The following is a 23719-nucleotide window of genomic DNA, read 5'->3' on the forward strand; positions in this document are numbered from 1 at the left end:
AGTTTATGTAGAGCTCACAAATGCCATCGTGGACAGATTTTTCACGGATTCAATCGTAGATAGATTTTTGATGCAGCTGACTCATTGCCTGGGAGTTTTAAACCCTGATGTTTTAAGTGTGTATGGCATGGGTTGTACAAGCTTGTGCCCAACTCTTCTCTTTGTAATATAATGATACATATTTTCCTGCGTATGCATACGTATTCCAGAAAAATCGATCCCGATCAAATTGAAATCAATTGTACTGTTATTTAATAACTATTACTCCTTCCGGTCTAGATTATAAAATATTTTACCTTTTCTGGATTCAAAGATTTTTTTATGCACTTAGATATACACTACACAATAAAAGCAGTACTACCTTTGGTGTCCATTAGTTATAGTTTTAGATGACTCAAACTTATAAAATTTTGACAATATATAACTATTTTATTATTTAGTTTTGAAACCTATGCACAGATTTATCTACTTTTATAAAAGTATTAATGAAGTAAGAATTTATTTATATTGTAACAAAAAACATGAAAGTTATAATATGGAGACACGTTATAATATGGAGACCGTGTCACTATTCTAAACGACAACTAATAGAAAATCGGAGGCAGTATATCTTAAAAAAGTCAAACTGCCTTATAATTTTAATTTAGAACAGATGGATCAATATCTAACATAGAATGCCAAATTGACACCATCCAGGCAAGTACGTACTGAAGGACCTGGAAGTGTATCACTGAAATTACAAAACACCGTGTAATTGTCAACAACAAAGACTTGTACACTCTACGTCATAATATACAGCAGGGCAAGTACCCTCAACAGCTCAAGGCCTCCTAGCACCAACAGCAACTGGAGAACGGAAAGATCGACTAAAATGCCGGCTATTCGACTGTATAAAGTCATCTAACGGGAAGTACTGGCTTATCTACTAAAGACAATTGTTCGGTGGGGTCATCTCTGCACAACTTTATATGTATCCGGGGAAAAGCAGGGAAAGATGAGAAGCCGCCCCGATCATACTTGGAGTCTCATGAACTAGCTCACCAGCTCCACGAAAAACCTGAGCAACATGCCCCGGCACGCTTTATTTCAGGACAGCAATTTTAGCCCTTGCTTGGCAGCTCATTGCTCAAATTTCTATCATGCCTAGTTATAAATTTTTACAGGTCTCTCAAATGAATGCCGGTTCTGCACAATGAGCACATAATACACATTACAGATCACAAAAAAAGGATTTGTGAAATCAGTAGAAACGCAAAGCAACGGAAACAATGCGTTAGCTGTACCTGATTAATTGTGTGTGCCTTCCTAGGAGCTGTGTCTGGATGTTCCAGTCCAAGATACTGCTCCCAAGCTCCATACATGTTTCTCTTAAAAAGGTCAGATGTCAAGAGAAATAAAGTTAAGACGCTGGCAAGATAAAGATATAGACAATAAATACTTCAGCGAATAGATATAAAATAAAAGCTTGATCGTACCTGAAATTTTAAAGCTACAGTATCTGAATCTTCAAAATAGTCTGGACGACCAAGTGAAATGTATGCAAACTTCCACTGTCCAAATAGCAAAGTTTGGTTACTTACTAGGGAACAGAGTTGTTAAGACGGTAAGGCGAGGTAAGGCAGCTAACCCTTTTTTACCTTTTAAGCAGTAAGGCGTGAAGCAAGGCAAGGCCTTACTAATATATAAATATAGGAATATAATCTTAAATAAGTAGGGATAGTAGCACCAAATAGGATGACAACTTCAACATAAACCAACATAATACACTTAAAATCTAACATAACTAATACATAGTAGTAGAAGATTAGGAAACAATGAATACATAACTAATTGATTTACTGGTTTAGTAGAGAAGAAAAAAGAGAAGAAAAAAAATAAAAGAGATTAAAGACATATGGGCCACCGGTCTGCTGTTTCCTGGCCCAGCCCACTTCTTAACCTAATCTTCCCAGCCAGCATCCTCCCTCTCCTCAGCCGCCACAGAGGACAGGGAGGAAGTGAGTCGCCGCTAGAGGGAGGAGGGGAGGTTGCCGCCCGCCCGCCTGCCTGAGAGAGAGGGAGGATGTGCACAACACGCCTCTTCCCTGTGACCCGCGCGATGCCGCCGCCGCCTCTTCCCCGCACCGCCACTGCCTCCGACCCTCGCCTTACTCTTGCGGCAAAGCGACATGACGCCTTGCCCCCTTCCAGTTGCCTTAAGTGATTCCTAAGCCCTAAGCTACGCTTTAACAACTATGCTAGGAAATGTTAGCAAGCTACTGTTCATGTAACTAAACAACCAGATTGTCCACACTAACTACAAACTATGGTTTTCACATACATATTGTTAAGGCCCATAATGGCCCATATTATTGTGCCTATCAGCCTATATATATTCTACCAAGTCCTAAAGACTAATTATACTCTCTAATCCAAGGCTAGTGACATGGTACCAAAGCAGGTTAGGGTTAGGGCCTAATCTCCTTTTTTTCCAAACCGCCGTCGCTGCCCTACCTTCTCAGGCCACCATCGCAACCTCACTCGCCACCGTCGCGGCATCTAATCCCTGACCTTGTCCGGCGGCTGCCCGCGCCCGGACTCGTCCTCAAACGTCGGATCCGCGCCGCCTCCAGTTCGCCGTGCCGGATCCGCGCCATGCCACACCGGATTTGCGCCCATCCGCCGGATACACGCCGCCTCTAGTCTGCCGCGCCAGATCCGAGCCCTGTCGTGCCGAATCCGCGTCTCCGCCAGATCGACGTTCGTTCGGCCGGATCCAGCAGGACCTGCCTGCCTGGACCGTTGTCTGCCCTTTTGTGCCGGATCTGAGACTGCCTCCAGCCAGCCCAGTCCATTGTCTGTCATCTGCGCAGGACCTGCTCAACTGGGATCCGCACGCCGTCCGTTCCAAACTAACTAGATCAGTGCCAGTCCGCACAGTTCCCGCCAGAGGATTAGGTTTGGGACAAAGAAGGTTACCTCTTCACTGATTTGCATTATTCACTGGCCTGCATCCTTTGTACGCCATATCAATTGATCATCATGTCAGTCAATGCTATTGTGGTTAATATCATCCTTGATGGTCAGAATTATCCAGAGTGGGCTTTTTGTGTTCAGACAGCTCTACGTGGTCATGGTCTGCTTTTTCACTTAACTGACGATCCTCCTACTTTATGTGAGGATTGTAACAATGCTGCAGACATTAAAACTAGGCAGATCAATGACGGCAAAGTGATGGTTGTCATGGTTAATAGCACTAAACCATCCATGATTATGAGTCTATCCAAGTTCACCACTGCTAAAGCAATTTGGTCTCATTTGAAGGCCCGGTTTGTTCAAGACAGTGGTGCTCTCTTACACACTATTATGCAGCAAACACATGTTATTGAGCAGAATATATGACTATTGATGAGTACTATTCTGCTTTTGATCGTTTGATGAGTTTTTTGCTATCTATGGTGCCAGTCTGTGCAACTAATCCATGCCCGGCTCATCAGTTTATTAAAAAGTTCTTTACATACATATTTGTTATGGGGGTCGGGCTGAATATGACTCTTCGTGCACGATTGCTCACAGTTCTGATACTCTCACAATGGCAAAGGTATTGTCTAAACTATTTGTTGAAGAGACTCGCCTCAAAGCATTGTCTTCTACTACTGGTTTTAGCTCTCAAAGTGTGTTGGCCGCTGCTCGGAAGTCCTATGTGGCAAGGAGTTATTCCTCGGTACCTTGTGAGCATTGCAAGAACACTCATCGGTCTGAAAATTGTTTGTTAAATTTCCAGAGAAGTTGGCCGATTTCCGTACACGACGGGCGGCTCGTGGTCGTCGCACAGGTTCAGCACCTTGAGGTTCAGTTGTTATTGCATCTACTTCACCAGCTACAGCCTCGCCATCGTCTTGGGCTCTTGACTCAGGGGGCCTCCTTCCATGTGACATCTAATCAGTCACAGTTAGTCACTTCTACACCTGTCACAGAAAATGCCTCTGTTCAAACCGCAGATTATACTTTATGCCATATAACCCACAAGGGTCTTTGCACTCCTCAGTTTACTGTTCCTAATATATTTTTTGTCCCTGGGTTATCCATGAATCTTCTCTCAGTTGGAAAAATTACAGACCACAATTGTTTTGTTAGATTTGATGACTCATCTTGTTTTGTACAGGATCGTCGCATAGAGATTGTGATTGGTCACCGTAGCACTGATCCTCGCCTCTACATCCTCGATAGCTTGCGCCTTCATCCGCTTCATCATCTATGACCCATGTGCTTTCTGCAGCATCAGTTCATGTTGCCTCTTTTGCCCAATGGCATCACCGTCTAGGTCATTTGTGTGGTTCGCGTCTGTCCACCTTAATAAAATCAGGTTGTTTAGGTCATACGTCATCTGAGTCTAGCTTTCATTGTAAGGGTTGTCATCTTGGAAAACAAATACAACTTCCTTAGTTCCTTATTTTACCATTGACTCATTCTGCTAGACCATTTGATCTTGTTCACTCTGATGTTCGAGGCCCAGCTCCTTTGGTTTCAAAAGGTGGAAATAAATATTATGTTATTTTTGTTGATGATCATTCTCATTATGCTTGGATCTATTCAATGAAACATCGTTCTGAGTTACTTTCTATCTATAGGTCTTTTGCTCGCATGACTCACACCTAGTTTTCTGCTCCTATTAAGATTTTTTTGATCTGATTCTGGTGGTGAATATTTATCCGATTCTTTTCGACAATTTCTAACTTCAGAGGGTACTCTTGTTCAGCTTTCGTGCTCTAGTGCACATGCTCAAAATGGTGTTGCTGAACGCAAGCATTGTCATGTAAGAGAAATTGCCCGCACTCTTTTGATATCTTCTTTCGTTTCCTCGCATTTTTTGTGCGAAGCAGTGTCTACCGTTGTCTACCTCATCAATAAACAACCATCATCAAAACTCTTAGGGAAAACTACTGGTGAAGTTCTATTTGGAACTCCTCGCTATGACCATCTTAGAGTTTTTGGATGTACATGCTATGTGTTGTTAGCCTCTCGTGAACGGACTAAATTAATTGCTCAATCTGTTCAGTGTGTTTTTCTTGGATATAGTCCGGAGCACAAAGGCTATAGATGTTATGATCCTTCAGCACGTCGCCTTCGTATTTCACGTGATGTAAGTTTTAATGAAAACCGACCTTTCTTTTATAACTCTCTCACACATTCATCTTCTTTTTCTACAGAGTCAACCTCTTTCATGTGCCTTCCTCCCATCCATGCTCCTTCATCTGGGTCTTCATCTTCCACTGCACCATCGTCTATCACATTCTCACCCGATGTTCTCATTCCCATTACAAATCCTTCTGCATCAACACCCACTTCACACTTTGCTTCAAAACCACCAATTCCCAAAACCTACATTCGTCGTCCTCGCACTAGTCCCACAACCAGTCCTAATGGGCTGATGACGAACCTGTTGTTGATGTTTGTACTAACAATGGTGACTCTCCATCTGTTCTGATGATCTACAGATTGTTGATGGGTCACAGTTTACTGATGTGTTACCAAATCACCAGGGATATCATCTTCATGATCGTACTACAATGGAACCTCCACATCGCTATGGATTTTCTAATGTTGTTGTAATTGTTGAACCATCTAATTAGCATGAAGCTTCTAGTATTCATGAATGACGGCTTGCTATGCAAGATGAGTTGGACGCTCTTGATCGAAAGGGTACTTGGGATCTTGTTCCTTTACCATCACATGCAGTCCCTATAACATATAAATGGGTCTTTAAAATGAAGACCAAATCTGATGGTTCAGTTGAGCGATATAAAGCTCGTCTTGTGGCCAGAGGTTTTCAACAGACTCAAGGACTAGATTATGATGAAACCTTTGCACCGGTTACACATATGACCACTGTTCGTACTTTGATTGCTGTTGCAACATCTAGTTCATGGACTATCTCTCAGATGGATGTCAAAAATGCTTTTTCTTCATGTGATTTACACGAAGTTTATATGCACCCACCACCAGGAGTTGATATTCCTTCCGTACATGTATGTCGTCTATGCAAAGCTTTATATGGATTGAAACAGGCCCATGTGCTTGGTTTCAAAGGTTCGTCGCTGCCATAAGGGTTCCTGGTTTTATCCCTAGTGACCATGATCCAGCTTTATTTCTTTATTCCTCTTCACCAGGGCGCATCTTGCTTCTATTATAGGTTGATGATATACTCATTACGGGTGATGATCCAGAACATATTTCTCAAGTAAAAAAGCATCTTAGTGAGCAGTTTAAGATGTCTGGTTTAGGCCCTCTTGGATATTTTCTAGATCAACAAAGGGCTATTATCTATCACGGTCTAAATACATACAAGACCTCATCACTCACTCTGGTCGGACTGAATCGTACAGCTGCAACAATCATGGATATTCAATTACAACATTGTTCAAATGATGGTTCACCACTACAGGATCCATCCAGAGTTGGCAGTCTAGTCTATCTCACTATCACGCGGCCGAATATTGCATATGTTGTTCATATTCTGAGTCGGTTTGTTTATGCGCCTACTTCAGTCCATTATGGTCACTTGCTTCGTGAATTAAGATACTCATGGGGAACCACATCTTGAGGCTTATTCTATGATTGTAATAGCCCTCTTCGGCTTCATGCCTAGTCTGATGCCACTTGGGCGAGTGATCGCACTAATCGCTGCTCTATTACAGGTTATTGTATTTTCCTTGGTTCCTCTCCTATTGCATGGAAATCAAAGAAGCAAGTTGTTGTATCAAGATCCAGTGCAAAAGCAGAACTTCGAGCTCTTGCTACCACTTCTGCCGAGATTATATGGCTACGATGGTTATTGGCTGATCTTGGTGTCTCTTGTGATACTCCTACGCCTCTTCTATGTGACAGCACTCGAGCCATTCAAATTGGAAATGATCTTGTGAAGCATCAACTTACAAAACATATTGGTGTTGATGTTTTCTTCACACGGTCTCATTGTCAACAGAAAACTATTGCTCTTCAACATGTGTCCTCAGAAATGCAAGTTGCAGACTTCTTCACAAAAGCACAAACAAGAGAACAACATCGTCTCAAATTGTTCAAACTCAATACTTCAGATCCTCCGCTTCCACCTTAAGTTTGAAGGGGGGTGTTAAGGCCCATAATGGCCCATATTACTGTGCCTATATATATTCTACCAAATCCTAAGGACTAATTGTACTCTCTAATCCAAGGTTAGTGACACATATAAGCACCAAGATAAGACCTCAAATCTTGTACTCATGTACCAACTATCTCTTCCTATTTTTTAAGGCATAGAAAAGGTTTCTTAAGCTTGTTACGCTAAAATGAAAAGTAAACCATTTAAAAAACAAACTTCCATTTAGCCCATTCTTAATCTCTACTATATTAAAGCAGCAGTTTCATGTGTCGTGTGTCACATGCGAAGTGTGTAGGTCTATTCCTCTTCCCCGCTTCTCGCCTAACAATGGGACGTCACCTAACAATGTGTCGTTACACCACATATGGGCCTTGACAAACCACCAAAGCCCAACATGACAGGAAACCATAAGCAGCGTAACGCTCCCACAAATTACCAACTCGCTAGCTAAAGGAGGACGAGCGGCCTATAAAAAAAGGGTCGGGCTCCTTTCAATTCATGCATTTCTTAGCCTTTTCTACTACAATAAAGCAGCAGTTTCATGCGTCGTGTGTCATGTGTGAAGCATGTAGGTCTATTCCTCTTCCCCGATTCTCGTCTAACAATGGGTCATTACACCACATATGGGCCTTGAGAAAACACCAAATCCCAACACGACAGGAAGCCACATGGAGCGCAACGCTCCCACATATTACCACCTCGCTTGCTGAAGGAGGACGAGCGACCGAGCAGCCTACAACTCATACATTTCTCAGCCTTTTGGCTAAGATAAGGTGTAATATTTGTTCTTATCAACTTAATATCTGAGGTGTGGACCATATGTTCACTTTGATATTAAATTTATTTTTTATGGGTATCAAATATGATTGTGTGCCGTCACAACACGTGGACATTGTATTAGTGGTGTTTTAAGTCCTACTAGACCTTTTAACGGTCAGCATATTGAAAAGCATAAAATATTATAAGAATAGAAATGCTAGGCACTAATTAACAAGGCAATGGGATGATACCTAACACCTAGGTGGCAATTGTTGAGGGCAATTGCCTATGTGGTCTACGTAAGCTGCTATTATGCTTTGTGGCAGGCTAACACCTTAGAACGCTGAGGGCAAATTCAGTGCCGAAATCTGGCCAGCATGCATGTTCCAACATCACTTCTTAACAAGATCAACAAGCAAGACATCAAATGGTTTAAGAACAAAACATTTGGAAGTCAGGAACCTACACATATGGAAACATATAAAGAAAATACCTTTGAGAAATCCTCATCTGGAACCTTAAGCTTTCTCTGTATACGCTCTTTGATAGAAGATAGGGTCTCATCCTCACGAATAACCATAAAAAAAGGTTCTCCAAAGTTCTGAACTTGCTGTTGACAACAACACAAATATTCGGTATAGTTTTAGCTATATAAAAGAATACGCTATTAATATCAGAATGATTGAACGTTAACAGTTACTGAATAGCAGTATTGTACTATTGTTCTTCCATCCATGTTATATACTTCATCCCAAATTATAAGACGTTTTGGCCTTTCTAGTTTCATAACTTTTTACTATGTAGTGCATAGCAAAAGCTGTGAATTTAGAGAAGTCAAAATATCTTATAAATGTGTGTCATTTTAGAGAAGTCAAAGTATCATTTTTTTCTTGAACAAGGAGAAATGTGTGTCATTTTATTAATAAGAAAATAATACATATGAGGGTCAACCGGTCAAGAGTCCACTTCTAGTACAGGGGAGACAGAGGCTCCCGGACACAACACACTCACAGTACAAGAATTACCACGAACAAGGACTACTAGACCAGGGCCAAGGAAAGTATTTTTAAGATATTTGAGCAAGAATGAGCATTATAATGTCAAACATATATCATAAGAAGGATACAGAATAGTAACTAGTATATGTCCAAAAGGAGTACTTAGGCAAATTTATCCTACTGTTACAGTATAGTAGTTATTAAAGACCCATGTATTCAAGATGACATATACATACCTAAGGAAAATTACTAGAAATATGTGAACAAGATGAGGAAGATACTGTTAGATAGCACTTATTTTCAATAGATATCCAATAGATAATACTCAGATGAAAAAGAAAAAAAAACTCAAGCAACTATGAATGGTCGTGGGGATGTACAGTAACACCTCCCATGGTCCCACAAATGTAGGATTGGTTCCTAGCACAAGTACAACCTGCTTAACTCAGTGAACATGTATAAGGCGCACACCCTGACAGAGCGCAATGTACAGGTTTATCTAAAAGGATATTTTAAGACACACCACTGAGGCAACAGATTTAGAAAAAAAATGAAACCGAAGCCATCCGACACTACATTGAGACTAAGGGTGTTATAATGAATTAATAATCAAAAGAATTGTGTCATTATATTCTAGAACTTCAGCTGTTTTTTTATATACACGTTAAAAATAATGACAAGACTGCGACATTCAGATGAACATTAGCCAAGTTTCCATCATTACCGTTTGGTTTTGAGTATCTTTTGTAAAATGATATACATGAATCAATCGATCAAAGGGACCAAGGTTTTTTTCCTCATCTGGAACCTAGAAAGAGAAGGTAAAAGTAGCCATTAGTAAGTAAGAGACAAATGAGAACCTTAAAAAACCAATCTAATTGTGAAGCATGAAATAACATACCTCCTCCGCACGCAGTGTCCAGTACTGATCATTAATGTTTTCAATCTTTTCATTTGGTGCAAACACCTGCAGGAATTATTACACGTTAAATAACAATAGCCCATGGAATTTGTTAGTATGAGATGCACACATACTTAGCAAAATGCATATATTCCTTTTGCCTACATGCCACTAACGAAGTACATACATTGATACATAAAGAATACTACAACATAACTAAATGCAATTTAGCACCTTGTATATCTTATTATAAAATATCTCAAGTAATCTTAGCTAAGCATTGGGGTGAGACAACTCGATAGCCCATGGAATTTGTTAGTATGTGATGCATGTGTACTTAGCAAAATGCATATATTCTATTTGCCTACATGCCCCTAACTAAGTGCATGGATTGATACATAAAGCATACTGCAGCAGAATTAAATGCAACTTAGCACCTTGTATATCTTGTGATAAAAGACCTCAAGTAATCTCAGTTCAGCATTGGGATGAGATAACTCAACCTGATATGATTCAAGACATTAGTTAACTTCACAATGCAAAGGGTCCCATAATTAAAGTATGTCAAAAAAAAACATGGGATACCTTTGTTTTGATATCGTTTAGCACATCGCCAACAGTGCTGTTTTTTGGCAATCTTATACTGTGAACTGACACCTGATGATTGATAAAACATATTCTAGGACAGACATACAAAGGTCAACAACAGCTATTGAGAAAGTCCAGGAAAATAACCTCATCTTTTGTGGCATGATGGTATGTAACTTTTAATGTCTTCAGCGCTTGTAATTCTGGAAGTGGTATGTCCAATACTTCATAGTACAGAATATCAGAAGTCTGATAGATGAAAAAAATATGTTATCTTGTACTTTACTTGCATGGAGACCAACTGAAACATAGATCAAAACTCAGTGTAGCGACCTGGTTATAATGAATCAGCATGTCCAGTAGACGTTCAACGCCTCTGTACTTTATTGGCTGAGGCTTAGGCTGCTGCGAATAACAATTATGTGATGTAAGCCGAATTTTCGATGGGTCATCCACGCCAAGTTTTTCAGCTACTTTTTCCACGACTTGATCATATGTGAAAATCTTTGACCTATATAAAAACAAAAAAAAGAAAAGGTTTCATTAGCAGTACAGAATATCAGTCTGCTACAGCATGTCCAAATTCTTACATCTCGAGGAAAAAATCGTCCTCCTTGGGCTTCTCCAGTGAACGAAAGTGGACCACCTAAATATTACAGCAAAATGAATTATGATAGCATTATTAAGATGTAAATCACAGATTAAAACTTCAGATCAGTGTATGCAAAATGTGAAAAACAAGATTATAGGCAAAATCATATATAATAACCACAGAGATGTATTGTTCTTTTCTGGAGAAATGTTGTATTGTTCACAAGCTTTGTGCTCTAATTGATCAACAACCAATAAATAAGCAAAAAAAAAAAAACTTAGCACAATGTTGTCTTTTAGATCTTCCATGTACAATGTTAGGAGGGGGGAAGAAATGTCAAATAGCATTCAATTCGGAAATCAGAATTCTAGTACTACTAGGTTCCAAAATGTTGGTCGTTTTAGTTTTGTCCTAAGCCAAACTTTTCTTATATTGACCAAGTTTATACAAAAATATGTTAGAATATTTATATTCTGTCATTTGGTTTGGGCTGGGCCAACTCCTGCGCGTCTATGGCCCAACCTAAGGTGCTGTGCCACCTTCCTATTGCATGTCCCTGCAGTAGTTGCACTGCGCCAGCCCTAGGGAAGGGTTTCCCTGCGCCTCCAGGGATGTTGCCTATATATGTGTATTGTTTCCCTCAATCAATACAGCACAAACACATAGCAGTATATCCTCTAGCAAAATATGTTAACATCTATAAGACCAAATAAATGCACGGTCAACACATGTTTCAAGGTCGTCAAGAAAAAACACATGTTTTTTTTTCTCGAACCACGCAGGAGATCTTTCATTAAGAAGAAAAAGAGGGTCTAGATACAGACTTAGGCAAAAACAACAAACAAAAACAAAACAAGACCACCAGACCAGCACCCCTGCAAACAGGATCTGAGCTACTAGAACTCAGTCTGTTACAGGGGTGAAACCTAGACCAAAAAAGAAAAGGGTCAGGCCATCAGGATCTGTTCATCCCTGACCCTTGCCTAAACCAAAAATCATGCAGTTCGGGTCTGTTCTGCCCTGGCCCTTGCCCAAACCAAGAAATCATGCAGTTTGGAGGCACCATCCCACCACCAAAGTCGACATTCCTCCACAATTCTTGTCATCAGAACAGCAATGCAAGGTTATGTATTCTCAAAGACACAGGAATTCCTGTGCTTCCAAATCTCCCAGGTCGTTAGAATGGTTAAAGAGTTCAGCCCTTGTCTTCTTTCCTTTGGAACCAATTTGACCACTTTCCTCCACCAATTAGGAAAGGAAGGTTCAGCTATGTTAGATACCAGCTCTGTAAGTTTTAGAGCCTGAAAAATATAAAACCAAAGCTGCCTGGAGAAAACATTAGGATGGGGCAGCCCCCTTTTAGCCAACTTGTCTGCAGTCCAGCATCATTTTTTTGAAAACCAACCAAATGAAAAATCTGCATCGAAGTGGTGCCCAGCTTTTCCAAATCTTTTTCCAGGGAGCATAACGAATAGATCCAGTGAAAAGAGCTGTACATGCTGATTTGCTGCTGTAATCCCCTGTTTGTGTTAATTTCCATCTGAAAGTGTCAGGGACCTCAGGTTGTACATTAATTCTTCCCACATGGTCCCAGATCATAAGATATTCCTCTAGAACTTGAATAGTTAAAGCCCCTTTAATATCTGACACCCATCTTCTGTTGCTCAAAACTTCTGCAACTGTCCTTTTTTACTGTTCGCTTGCCAATGGTTGACAACAGATTGGGTGCTAATTCAGCGAAGTTCTTTCCATCCAGCCACCTGTCTTTCCAGAATCAATTCTTTTACCATTGCCAATTATGAGGATTGCTGCCATGTTGAAGAGAGCTCTGGCATTTCGAGGTACCTCCACTTGGAAGCCATCCCAAGGTCGAGGCCGGTCCATTTTTTCTGCCCAAAGCCACCTTATCTTCAGTGCCCAACCCAACTTTTCCAGTTTTAAAATCCCTAACTCCCCATAGTTTAAGGAGCTTTGAACCTTGTCCCAGGAAACTAGACAATTTCCTCCATGTGCCTTTTCTCGACCAAAAAAATGTGTTTCATGGTTGATTTGATGAAACTAACTTAATGTTGTATAGGTGTTTGTGCATTTTTCTGTACAATTGGTGAAAGCTAGAGAAGCTAGACTTAGGACAAACCTCAACTTATGTTTTAGAACAGAGTGAGTACTTGGGACACTCTAGAGTCTAGATACCTGTCGGTTACGTATATACGTCAAAAAGGATGGTACGTCAGGAAATCGATATCGGTCAGCACTATCTGCCTTTGAAGATTTTTGAAAACAGATTATGTCCCCATCTTCAAGCTGCTAACAAAAAATGAGTCCATGTAAGGAAGTATCACAAAAACAAGTTCAATACCAAGCAGAAACAACCTTACAATCAGCATTTACCTGGCAAGATCGGAACAGAAGCCTGTTATCAATGTATTCACACATCACATTGGGTTCGAACTTAATTTCCTAATGTAAGAAAAAATGCATTAAGATAATGAAATCAAATAATTAGAGAACTACATAAATATCATCACAGGGAAAGAATGAGATAATGAACCAGAACAATGTGCATATTATAAGCATTGGCAATGTATGCTTTCCAAAAAAACTAGACTAACCTCATAAAGTTCAATATCATCATCTTGTGAAAAACCTGCCAACATCTTTAGCTTCGGCAGAATGTCCTGTGGTCTTCCTGAAGCCTTTACAAAGAGCCTACCAACATACCTGAAAAATCCATCCAGTAGAGGAGTAAATATCCAACAAAAAATCAAGTATTGAGTGTATGACAAATAGTGGTGAGTTGGAATGTATGAAAAGTACCGTAGCTGTTCCTTTTCAGGTTCATAGAGTTTGAAGAGAAGAAATATATCTTCTCTAGTCTTGTCTGGAAGAGGAAGAGGTTTAAGGTCCTAAATTGCCCACAAAATAATGAGAACAGATCCTATCAACTTCAAATCATATTAATGGGTTGGTGAAATCAAAAGTGCGAAAATGTAGGCCCTTTTGGTTCGTATCTAATGATGCTCAAGTAAGGCAAACATTTATTTCCTGCTTAAGTTGCCAACAGTGCAGAAAAAATTGCGCCACAATTCTTTGTACCTATTACATGTAAAGCCAAGCTGGAAACAAGTGAAGCATGCCTAATTTATGATTAGCAAAAGCAAACACCTTACTACTATGATCAAAGTTGCCTAACAGAGGAGTGGCAAATTTTGGCTTGCAGCTGAACACCCTCTGCACCTTAAATAAATAAAGGCTCACAGGAAAGAAGTTATTACCAGTCCAAGTTCAACTTCCAAGAACAATTTCAATTCAGCGTTGTGGGCCTTGTTCACCAATTCCTTTAGCTGTCCAACCTATATAAAATGCTCTCCTTTAGAACTGGCCTATTCCTTTACAGACAAGAGAAGGCATAGAAGTAGCAGCTCAACAATAAACCCCCACAGTTAATTGAGTTCAAGAAAAAGCATACGGATTTTGCAATGGCTAGAACAGCACCAAAGTATCTCATTGTGATGTGAATTATTAATGTTAGTCATGGTAGTAAAGATTTTACAATATGGATCTTAAATGGTTGAACTAATTCATATACTGATGGGTGTTAGGAAGTTGGACAAGCTATAATGCAACTTAGCTGACTCAAAAAAGTTCTACATGCCTTACCCACCACAGCAGTATAGTAGAAAACTACTCGATTGAGGTGTTTCAACCATAATAACTGCTCAAGAAGATACAGGAAACAGAGCTACATGCACGATGAAATTGATCAACAAGTACAAAACCAGCTATGAAATCAGCTTGCAAATTAGCTGACTGAAAAAAAAAGTTCTGCATGCTTCCCTCCCTGTAGTATAGTAGCACACTACTTGAGTGAGGTGTTTCAACCATAGTAACTGACTAAACAAGATATAAGAAATAAAGCTGCACGCACGATACAATTGCTCAACAAGTAAAAAACAAACTAAGAAAATCAGGACCTTAACATCCAAAAGAAGCAACTTCTATGAAGACAAACTTAGAGAAAATGATGATTCAAATACACATTTGTAAAAACTAGTGTGCATCATGCAGCTTTCCAAGAATTAAAAAATGGCCTAAAAACTGCCAAGGCATCCTTTTGTGTTTTGTCCAACTCAATGTGTAACAAAATCATCTTACAGTATGCGCTTCGTCTTGAGGACACAATGGCCTGTTAGGTCGGTAAGTATGGTTTTGTCGCTTGGCCCACAGCCAAAATCGTTGGAACTGTGTGGGAATACCAAACTCTTTTGCTACCTCCTCCTGTAAAGCACATCATGGATGAATAATCAGTATGCCAACTACGAAATTCTACCCTATATCCTATAAGAAATGAAAAAATATTATTAGATCAACCATCAAATGATTCCTTAAGGTGTGAAAAGAGACAACAAAACACATTTCTTAAGTAATCTATTATTGCACCACCATTTACATCTTATTGGCACTTAAATTCTTTTAGTAAACTATGAACAGCAGTTGGTCTGCCTGAGATAAACTCAAATGTGCTTTCAAGTTTCAACAGCAAAATGTGACACTAGTAAACATACTTGAGTCCTTGAGTAACAGACACCAGATTGAAGATATATCATATTCCTTTGACAGGACATGCTAAGATACACCCTCACATCATGTAATTACCTTGAATTGAGCAAAGGCCATCTGCTTTTGGATACGGAAGCTTGGGACTTTATCATGGTCAACAAGATCAAAATATATGTCTTTCCCTATCTGAGTTTTTAAGTCATCATCCCTTGCAACCTATATAACAGAGCATAAGATAACAAAACAAAAACAAAAGGATGTTCTACGCACAGAAGGTTGACTAAGACACCTTGATTATGGTATAGAGGTGTGCCTCAGCTTTTTCCTTCTTCCGACGTTCCTTCTCTTCACGGTCCTTTTCCAATCTAATCTGAGAGTAGATTTAAATATTAGAACCGACAAAAGAAGATCACATGAAACTCAAATCTTAGGGGACAGCTTACCCGAAGATGCTCTGCTATATCTTTCTCATCCACATTACAAATAATTTTGTCCTTGTCGCTTTCACGAATGTACACAAGCATGTATGCATTTGAATATTTAGTAAACTTGAAGGGAGTGTTGTTCAAGCCAGGATTTGTCTGAGGTAGCTGCAAAATGGAATTGGTAAGTTCAGTGTTTATAAGATACCAAAGACAATAACTGTAGCCTTAGAAATTGAAACATACCTCCTCCTCACCACCATATTGTTCTTCCAGTGCCCTCTTTGCATCTTCTTTTGTCACACGCTCATCATCAAACTTGAACCTGGGAATTTTTCGCTCCAGTAAATACTTGAAGTGAACAAATGAACTAGTCATAAAAAAAAGTATGTGCATGATGTTTCTAGAATGAAGCAAGCCTACCATTGATCAGAAAGGGTAGGTCGTATGAAAGCATAATAATGTCCACCATGAACACCACCGCTATGGACAAGAACGCTGTAAGAGTAATTGTTATGAACTGCATCAATATAAAAATATTAACAGAAACACACAACCACAAATTTCATCCGATTAACACTTCTTAGCTTTTAGCTAGACCGTTAAATATGTCAAGGCCTATATGACCCATAAGGAATACTATATATATGACTATTATCCCTAAGGGTCAATTAGACTCTCAAAAACAAAGGTTAGTAACATGGTGATAGAGCAAGGTTTAGGGTTCAAGTTAGGGCTAATCTTGTCTGTTTAATGTTTGAAAGTCTAATCTGACCCTTAGGAATAAGTCATATACAATTCCTGATGGGCTATGTAGGCCATGGGCCTGATATATGTAACATAGATCATTTGTATCAATTTCACTCCTACCCCTCACCCCATAACCATGTCTGGCTGTTTATCTGATCAACAACAGCACATCTTATTGTGTCATGTACGGCATCCCGTACGCCAGGAGACGGCGCGGCCGCGATGTGCGCAGGGCCGCCGAGCGTGTGGCGTCCGCGCAAAAGGGCAGCACTAGCAGCTAGAATTAGGCAACAGATTATAGTTAGCCTAGAATAAGGCAACAGATTATATCTAGCCTTTTATTTAGGAGTGAATTACTCCAATCAGTTGTCAGCCTTGGGCTATTTATGCATTGTAATCGGCACTTGAGGGGAATAAGAAATACATTCCGCATCTCTCTCTTTCTCTGTTAAGCCTACGGTTGAGGGGAATAACCTCACCGGAGAAGACGGCCGACGGCTACGAACTGCGTAGCCGCGGTCCGGCCAGTCAAGGGTTCGGCGCCCTTGACATATTGCTTGAACAATTAAAATATTATGAATATCTGCAAGTTACAAAATTCGAGCAACACATGACAATAGCTATGCTCTACGCCAGCATCATGGTTATCAGAATCCAGGGACAGGCCGTATTGTAAGGCCAGAAATTCACAAACATCACTTCTGGAAACAGGTAGCCAGTATACCAATGCTTGACATATCCAACCATGAAGATTTGAAATATTAATGCATGTAAGTATATAGAAAATTATCTGAAAATATATTACTAACCTGTGAAGGGTATAAAGGTTACGCACATTCCTGTCAGCATCAGGAGATAAATATTTTCCATCATCTCTATCAAGGTCCAATTGAAGTGGGAATTCATAGCGATCATTTATCTGTGGTTCACAATGGATGGTAAGTACCTTGACATGCTAAAAACATAAAATATAGAAGGATAAATATCACACGGTCACAATAAAGCAAAATACTTTATGAACTTTGTTGCATATAAACACATTTTCATTTATGCAAGCCCAAGATGACTCATACTTTCAAATGTAAAAAAACAGAAGAAAAAATATATCTAGCGAGTGTGGGATATTACAAAGTATGTGAGCTCTTTTTTTGCACTGTGATATTTTAGCATATACTTCTGCAACTTCCATGAGCTGATGCTCTGTATACATGGATTTTAAGAGCCTTTTATCCTTCTCTTTTTTGTGTTTGCGCTCGTTGGGTCTAATCTCTAGCCTGCTCAGGTTGCTTGAGATAAAAAAGGTATTAGAAAGCTTAAGCTGATGAGAGAAGGTAGTCAATCCACTTATACACTTCAACACGCCCACTCATGTGGGGCCAGAGAGAAAGGCGCAAACATGGAAATAAATGGGTGGAGGCACAAATAAAGCATCTGCCAGGATTCGGACTTAAGACATCTGGCTTTGATATCATATTAAATTGCATGTACTAACCCGTTCAAACCAAAAGCTTAAGCTGATAGGAAGAGCCAGGCAATTCACTTATATTATATTCCAACACTCCCTCTCATGTCGAGCCTCTATTGGGTCTCAGACATGGAATAGGAGCGAGCAACAATTATTTATTTAATTGCGCGCTAGCTGGGATTCGAACTCGTGACCTCTGTCTCTGATACCATAATAGAGTGGACGCACTAACCAATTAAACCTAAAAGATTAAGCTGATGAGAGAAGGTAGTCAATCCACTTATACACTTCAACAAAAGGCTTTATTGATGTTTGAAATGTGAAAATTGCACTTTTTGAGAAGTTCGTGCATACAAATATAAATTTCGAGTTGTATTATCTAAAAAGATCAGCATTCATATAAAATGGTATTATTGCAACTTCAATTTCAAGCGCGCATAATTGTTGGTGTCATCTAAAAAGTAACTTAACAGTGGTAAACAATCCAAAATGACATCACCAGAATTAATAGATTGAAAGGAAACAAAAGATAGAAAGGCTTTTCCGTATGGCTACTGTGGATTCCAAATGTAACAGCCAGATGCATGGGTTAATAGTTAAATTTAATCAGCACATATTTTCCAGATTTCAGTTGCCCTAGAAGTACAATTGTTACTTGTGAATAGTAACATATCCACTTACTCAAGGTAACAATGCAACGCATTATCACAACATATAATCATTTTTCTATGGTAGCTTATGTTTTGACTAGACCAAAATAATTTAACATTGATCCATCTAATACATAGCTTGGAATCAATAGTAATCATCGAAAACTTCCGACAAACTGTGCGATAAATTAAGCCGAAATAGAATGAACGCAATGCCCACATTATGCAGTATTTCTGTTTAAATTAAGCGCGTCTAAGATTTCTGCTCAAGCTAGGAATACAGTCTCATATATCATCATGACTAAAGAGCTGTTGAAGATTTTCCTAAAAAAGGGCTTCTAAAATTTTCCTCGAAAAAGAGCTTTGAAATCCTGAAAGCAAATTGACTGATGAAAAGGAAAACTAATTAGTGCACTGATACAAACCTTCACCATCGTGTCACGCATGAAATCATATTCAAAACGTTTTAGCTGAAGCTGCAGAACAGGAGGGAAGTCGATAAAAAGAACTCCTTTCTTTGCATCCTGAAACAACAGAATTTCTGTAAAGAAAAAAACATACAATGAAATGGTAAATCAGATTTTTCGGTTGCCACTTGTCAGATATTTGTGGGATGTCATAAGCAGTAAATTTATTATATATTGGTTTAAGCAGATAAAGAAGGGTGGATTACTTTAGGAACCGAGCCTGATGCAGTGGATCACTGAGTTACTAGGTCACGGGTTCAAAGCAGCCTCTCCACATTTACAGGAGGACGGCTCACCTCGGTTTATCCCTTCCCTAAACCCCACTCATGTGGGAGCCTCTTGCACTGAATTAGCCCCCTTTTTTACTTTAGGAACGAAGCCTAGGTCAGTTGGTGGGAGGTCTAGGTGTATACTGTCTATTTATTTACAATACCCCTATGTAACTCTTAGATGGGTCGAGTTTTTACAGGGTGGATTAATTTGATAATTTCTGGATTCTTAAGGGCATGTACAACCTAGACACTGTTGTACGGTACTCCAAGTATAAGACACAACTAAAACACAACATAATACAGTGGTCGTGTCTAAAACATGTGTCTTACCATATTCATTGTACCAATCAGAGCATTCAATAAATTAAAGTGATCAATCAGCTAGTCTCTTGTCTCGAACATTGAGCTAAGACACCGTGTCTTCGTCAAGATACATGTCTTGAGTTTTTTTACATTCACCCCCCTAGACACATTCTAAGACATAACTTAAGACACCCATTGTACATGCCCTAAGGAGTCTCAAGTCTGTATGGAAACAGGTGCCCGAACGTCAAGAGGGTCCTAAGGTCCAATCATTAACATCACAAAGTTTCAAACCAACAAGACGATAAACAAGGACAAGCATCTGATATGATTACACTGCGCCACAAATCTACCAACTGTGGATAACATTATTGACTTATTGTCATGGTATGATGATTGTCTTGAAATATTAAAAAGTTTGAATCTTGAGGATGCACAATATGGCCTTTACCCTTCACTTAACTGCTTGGTAAATAATTTAGCATTTTCAATGTCCCCTTTTACACCTGAGATGCATCCTAGCACAAAATGTATAAATATGATTTGAATAAATTGCGGTATTGAGTAGAAATCCCTGAGTTGCTTTAAGAAACAAGTTTGTCCTTATCTTAGTGATTCCATTTAGGTAATAACTGTTAAACAAATGTAAGCTTGGTTACATTGAGTTTGATATTTTTCCATGGCCATGTGATTATATGGTCATGCTGCCTGAGAAAAAAGAGGGTTTATCTATCACATGATGCATAATACTAACCTGCAGACCATGCTTATCGGCATGATACTTGTTGTCACCTTCCAATTGCTCCACTTCTACGTACTTGTCAAATGAAGCGTAGACATCCTGACAACCTTTGACATCAAGCTGGAGATCTGCATTAGAATTACAACTATGTTAAACAACAGTCCAGTTTAAACTTCGCTATTTATGTGGAAACAACATCACTTGCCATAGAAGGATTCCTTTCTTGTTGATTTGAAATCTACATTGATGCACTCAATGTAGTTCATGTGGTGCCCTTCAAACAATTGTTGTATTGTGCCCTCTACAACAGTTCCCTTGAGTCAACATTTTACAAGCATAATTCAGTCAGAGCTACAACGGTTCAGTAAACAACACCGGAGGATATAAAAAGGAAAGACCTTACAGACGTCAAACCTTCATCTTATCTTCCAACTTCTCAGAAAGAACTCTGTTCAATTCTTGAACATCATGTTGCATAAATGAATCATGCATGTCCCACCCGAATGATTTTGTGAGCTCCTTTGTAGAGACACTGCTGTCATTATACTGCAACTTATAGAAGAGTGACTGTAGAGCTAAAGGGATGCTTCCTGAGGGCATATCATTCTCAGTGGTGGGCATGTGATAAACAGCCTGGCAAGAAATATCTGTAGTTAGCTGCATCTATCCAAGCAGGTTGAGCAGGGGAGCAATGACATGTGAATTTTCTCGTTTGTACCTTTCTGAAATATGGGATGTGGTACAGCGTCTGAAGAAGAGAATTCATATAGCAGGTAGCACCTTGATTTTTAAGACCAACATAGCCAGTTTCCTTTTTAGAGTCATAACTCCAATAGTCAACAACTTTACATACAGCAACTTCAGCTTCCACTATACAAGTATCATTTACAAGATAACCTCTACTGTGGTTGTAGAGTTCACCCAACGGCATAAATGAAGTGAAACCCCAATCACTTTCTCGAGCAGAGAACTGATGTTGTGTTTCTGCAAGAATTATAAGTCAGACGCCTAAGTTTGTCACTAAAACCTCAAAGTATGGAAGCCAATCAATATCTTGACATGTGCTAGGTTGAAAAACAAGGGCAAGATAAAAGAATGGACCTTTTCTTATTGTGAATTTGTTGTGAATTTGATTAACCACAGAGAGGCTGAATTGTGCATATCTAGTCCACCCATAGGGCAATACCCCAGAATCAGCCACATCCAAATACATAGATAAGAATTCAACATTATTTCCCCTTGGGAAAATCAAGATTCGCCTGCAAAGCAAAAAGGACTCCATCAAATACAAAAAAAAAGGTAAAATTAAATAAATATACTAATTTGGAGTAAAATGGAAATCAATAGGCACTTACCACTTGTAGCCTCCGACAACAAAGATTTCGGAGTACAGCTTCTTCGTGCTAACTCTTGATAGGTTCTCAATGGTCCAAGTAAATCTCGATATTGGTGGATCCTCTATCTGTTGGTTTTCCACAGTAGCAGCTGGCTCAGCAGGCACAACTGGCACAATAAAAGAAAGAAACCATCTGATAAACTCAAATGTGATCGCATAACAAACAAACCAAAGAAAAAACAAAGGAGTTCAAGTTTATTTATGGTGCATAAAGGCTCTAAAAAATTCGCTGTGTACAAAGAAGTGAAGAACAAGCAGAAAGTAACTTTAACCTACAGCAAACAGTAACCAAAATGCACCCCCACACATAAAGTCCTCATGCCAATGTGATTTTGCATAAAAACACAACTATGGTCAATCATGACAATTAAAAAAACTTACATCAGCATAAAAACATCAAATGTGTGGGCACACACAATCTATCCAGCATTAACTCAACTTAACTCCTCGAAAACAGTACAATAATCTAGTGACAGTCACATACACAATATATAAGCTATAAATAAGTGCATAATAAAATGAACAGACTACATAAGACATTACAGCTAACAGCTCCATACAAAACAGCAGTACCAAATCATAGAACAAGCAAATAAACAATCACGCTGCATGTCATAAAGTGATAACTCTGGCCACAACACTTACAAGGTCACCATTTGCACAAAAAAAAATGAAAATAATCAGGGTATAGAGTAGCAACAGCACCACACATGAATAGCAAGCAGATAAAAATTCATAGCAAATAGGAGGCAGAAAAATGCAGCATATCTAGGCAGCTGGCCTGAGTATTTAGACATCACAAGTCACGGAACATCAACTAACGAGCTGACAGGCCATATAACGAAACTAGGAATAACGTGATGAGCAAACTGAACTAATCGCTAGGCGAGATGGGCCAACCAGACCTTCCATTGGCTGCGCTCCATTGGGCAACTCCAGGTGCGGGCCATACGGCACCAGCACCTCCTCTTCCTCATGCTGCTGCTGCGAGAAAAACACGAGAGAGGCACAATATCAGATCCATTGCTCCAACCTCGCGAGGGGGTATCAAAACCCCGAACCCTAGAATTCCGTACGCGCGCGCGGTGGGCACGCCCAGACCTACACGCCACGCCAGAACTCCAACCCAGAAACCAACCCCAGAGCCCTAGGGCAACGGCGCCCGCCGCGCCTGACGGCCGGGATGCGCACGGCATCGCGGACCGATGCAGCAGGCAGGTCTCGCGCGAGGAGGCGGGAAATGAACGGAGGAGGGGGGGCATCTGCCCCTCGCACACACGCTTACCTCGGCGGGCGGCGGCGAGGTCGTCATGGCCGGCGGGACGCGGGCGGCGGGTAGCGAGGGAGTCAAGGAGGGGAGGTGCTGGTCGCCGGCGGCGACGTGGGGCCCACCCGGAAGTGGGTTACGGGAGTGGTGGTCGAGGGAGGTGGAGATCGCGACTCGCGAGTCGGGGGAGGCGGAGGAGAGAGAAAGGGAAGAGGAGAGGAGAGAGAGAGAAGGTTTTGGACCCGTGGAAAGTTCCAGGCCTCGTGCGGAGGCTTGCGGGGCAAGAACGGTGCGCTGGTGGACGGCTAGGATGAAGGGCAAGTGTGGGATGGACGGCCGCGATATTATGGGCTCGATGCGGCAGACCCCTTCTCCCATGCGATTCACCGTTGCATTTGGCGAACTAGTTTTTCAGTGCGTTGGACAGATTTTCAGTCCTCGTTCCCGCACGGGGATTATACACCCGA

General features: G+C 40.2%; 1 protein-coding gene and 1 pseudogene across 2 annotated transcripts; one reads left to right on the forward strand and one right to left on the reverse strand.

Annotated features, from left to right (window-relative positions):
- Nucleotides 1-609: 609 nt before the first annotated feature.
- Nucleotides 610-23501, reverse strand: LOC100193936 (uncharacterized). Of its 2 annotated transcripts, none has more exons than XM_008652713.3 (32): nt 23271-23501; nt 22891-22966; nt 21945-22092; nt 21691-21848; nt 21308-21573; nt 21004-21222; nt 20795-20903; nt 20602-20717; nt 19231-19329; nt 17500-17609; nt 16364-16438; nt 16187-16265; nt 15962-16108; nt 15808-15888; nt 15615-15734; nt 15114-15236; nt 14234-14311; nt 13776-13864; nt 13571-13679; nt 13350-13418; nt 13152-13262; nt 10957-11012; nt 10700-10877; nt 10514-10615; nt 10364-10435; nt 10216-10281; nt 9779-9844; nt 9602-9685; nt 8373-8489; nt 1476-1550; nt 1284-1367; nt 610-1185 (listed from the first exon to the last, which is right to left on the reverse strand). In XM_008652713.3, exons 1-32 carry the CDS (start codon nt 23295-23297, stop codon nt 1144-1146), a joined length of 3351 nt encoding a protein of 1116 aa, XP_008650935.2. In that variant the 5' UTR covers nt 23298-23501; the 3' UTR covers nt 610-1143. The 2 variants fall into 2 exon arrangements, with proteins under 2 accessions (XP_008650935.2, NP_001346281.1); NM_001359352.1 differs by having other exon boundaries at nt 641-1185; nt 22891-22969; nt 23271-23498.
- LOC111589808 (uncharacterized) lies at nt 7863-7982 on the forward strand (annotated as a pseudogene).
- Nucleotides 23502-23719: the final 218 nt, after the last annotated feature.

Source organism: Zea mays, chromosome 7 (assembly GCF_902167145.1).
Source record: "Zea mays cultivar B73 chromosome 7, Zm-B73-REFERENCE-NAM-5.0, whole genome shotgun sequence".
Lineage (NCBI taxonomy): Eukaryota > Viridiplantae > Streptophyta > Magnoliopsida > Poales > Poaceae > Zea > Zea mays.

Bases quoted from the DNA above. Each gene is read 5' to 3' on its own strand.
- LOC100193936 (NM_001359352.1), bottom strand. From the start codon at position 23,297: ATGACGACCTCGCCGCCGCCCGCCGAG. The intron at 16,266-16,363 runs GTAGGCTTGCTT...AAAAATTCCCAG, and splicing joins CCTACCCTTTCTGATCAATG to GTTCAAGTTTGATGATGAGC. The intron at 13,865-14,233 runs GTAATAACTTCT...TGGGCAATTTAG, and splicing joins TGGAAGTTGAACTTGGACTG to GACCTTAAACCTCTTCCTCT.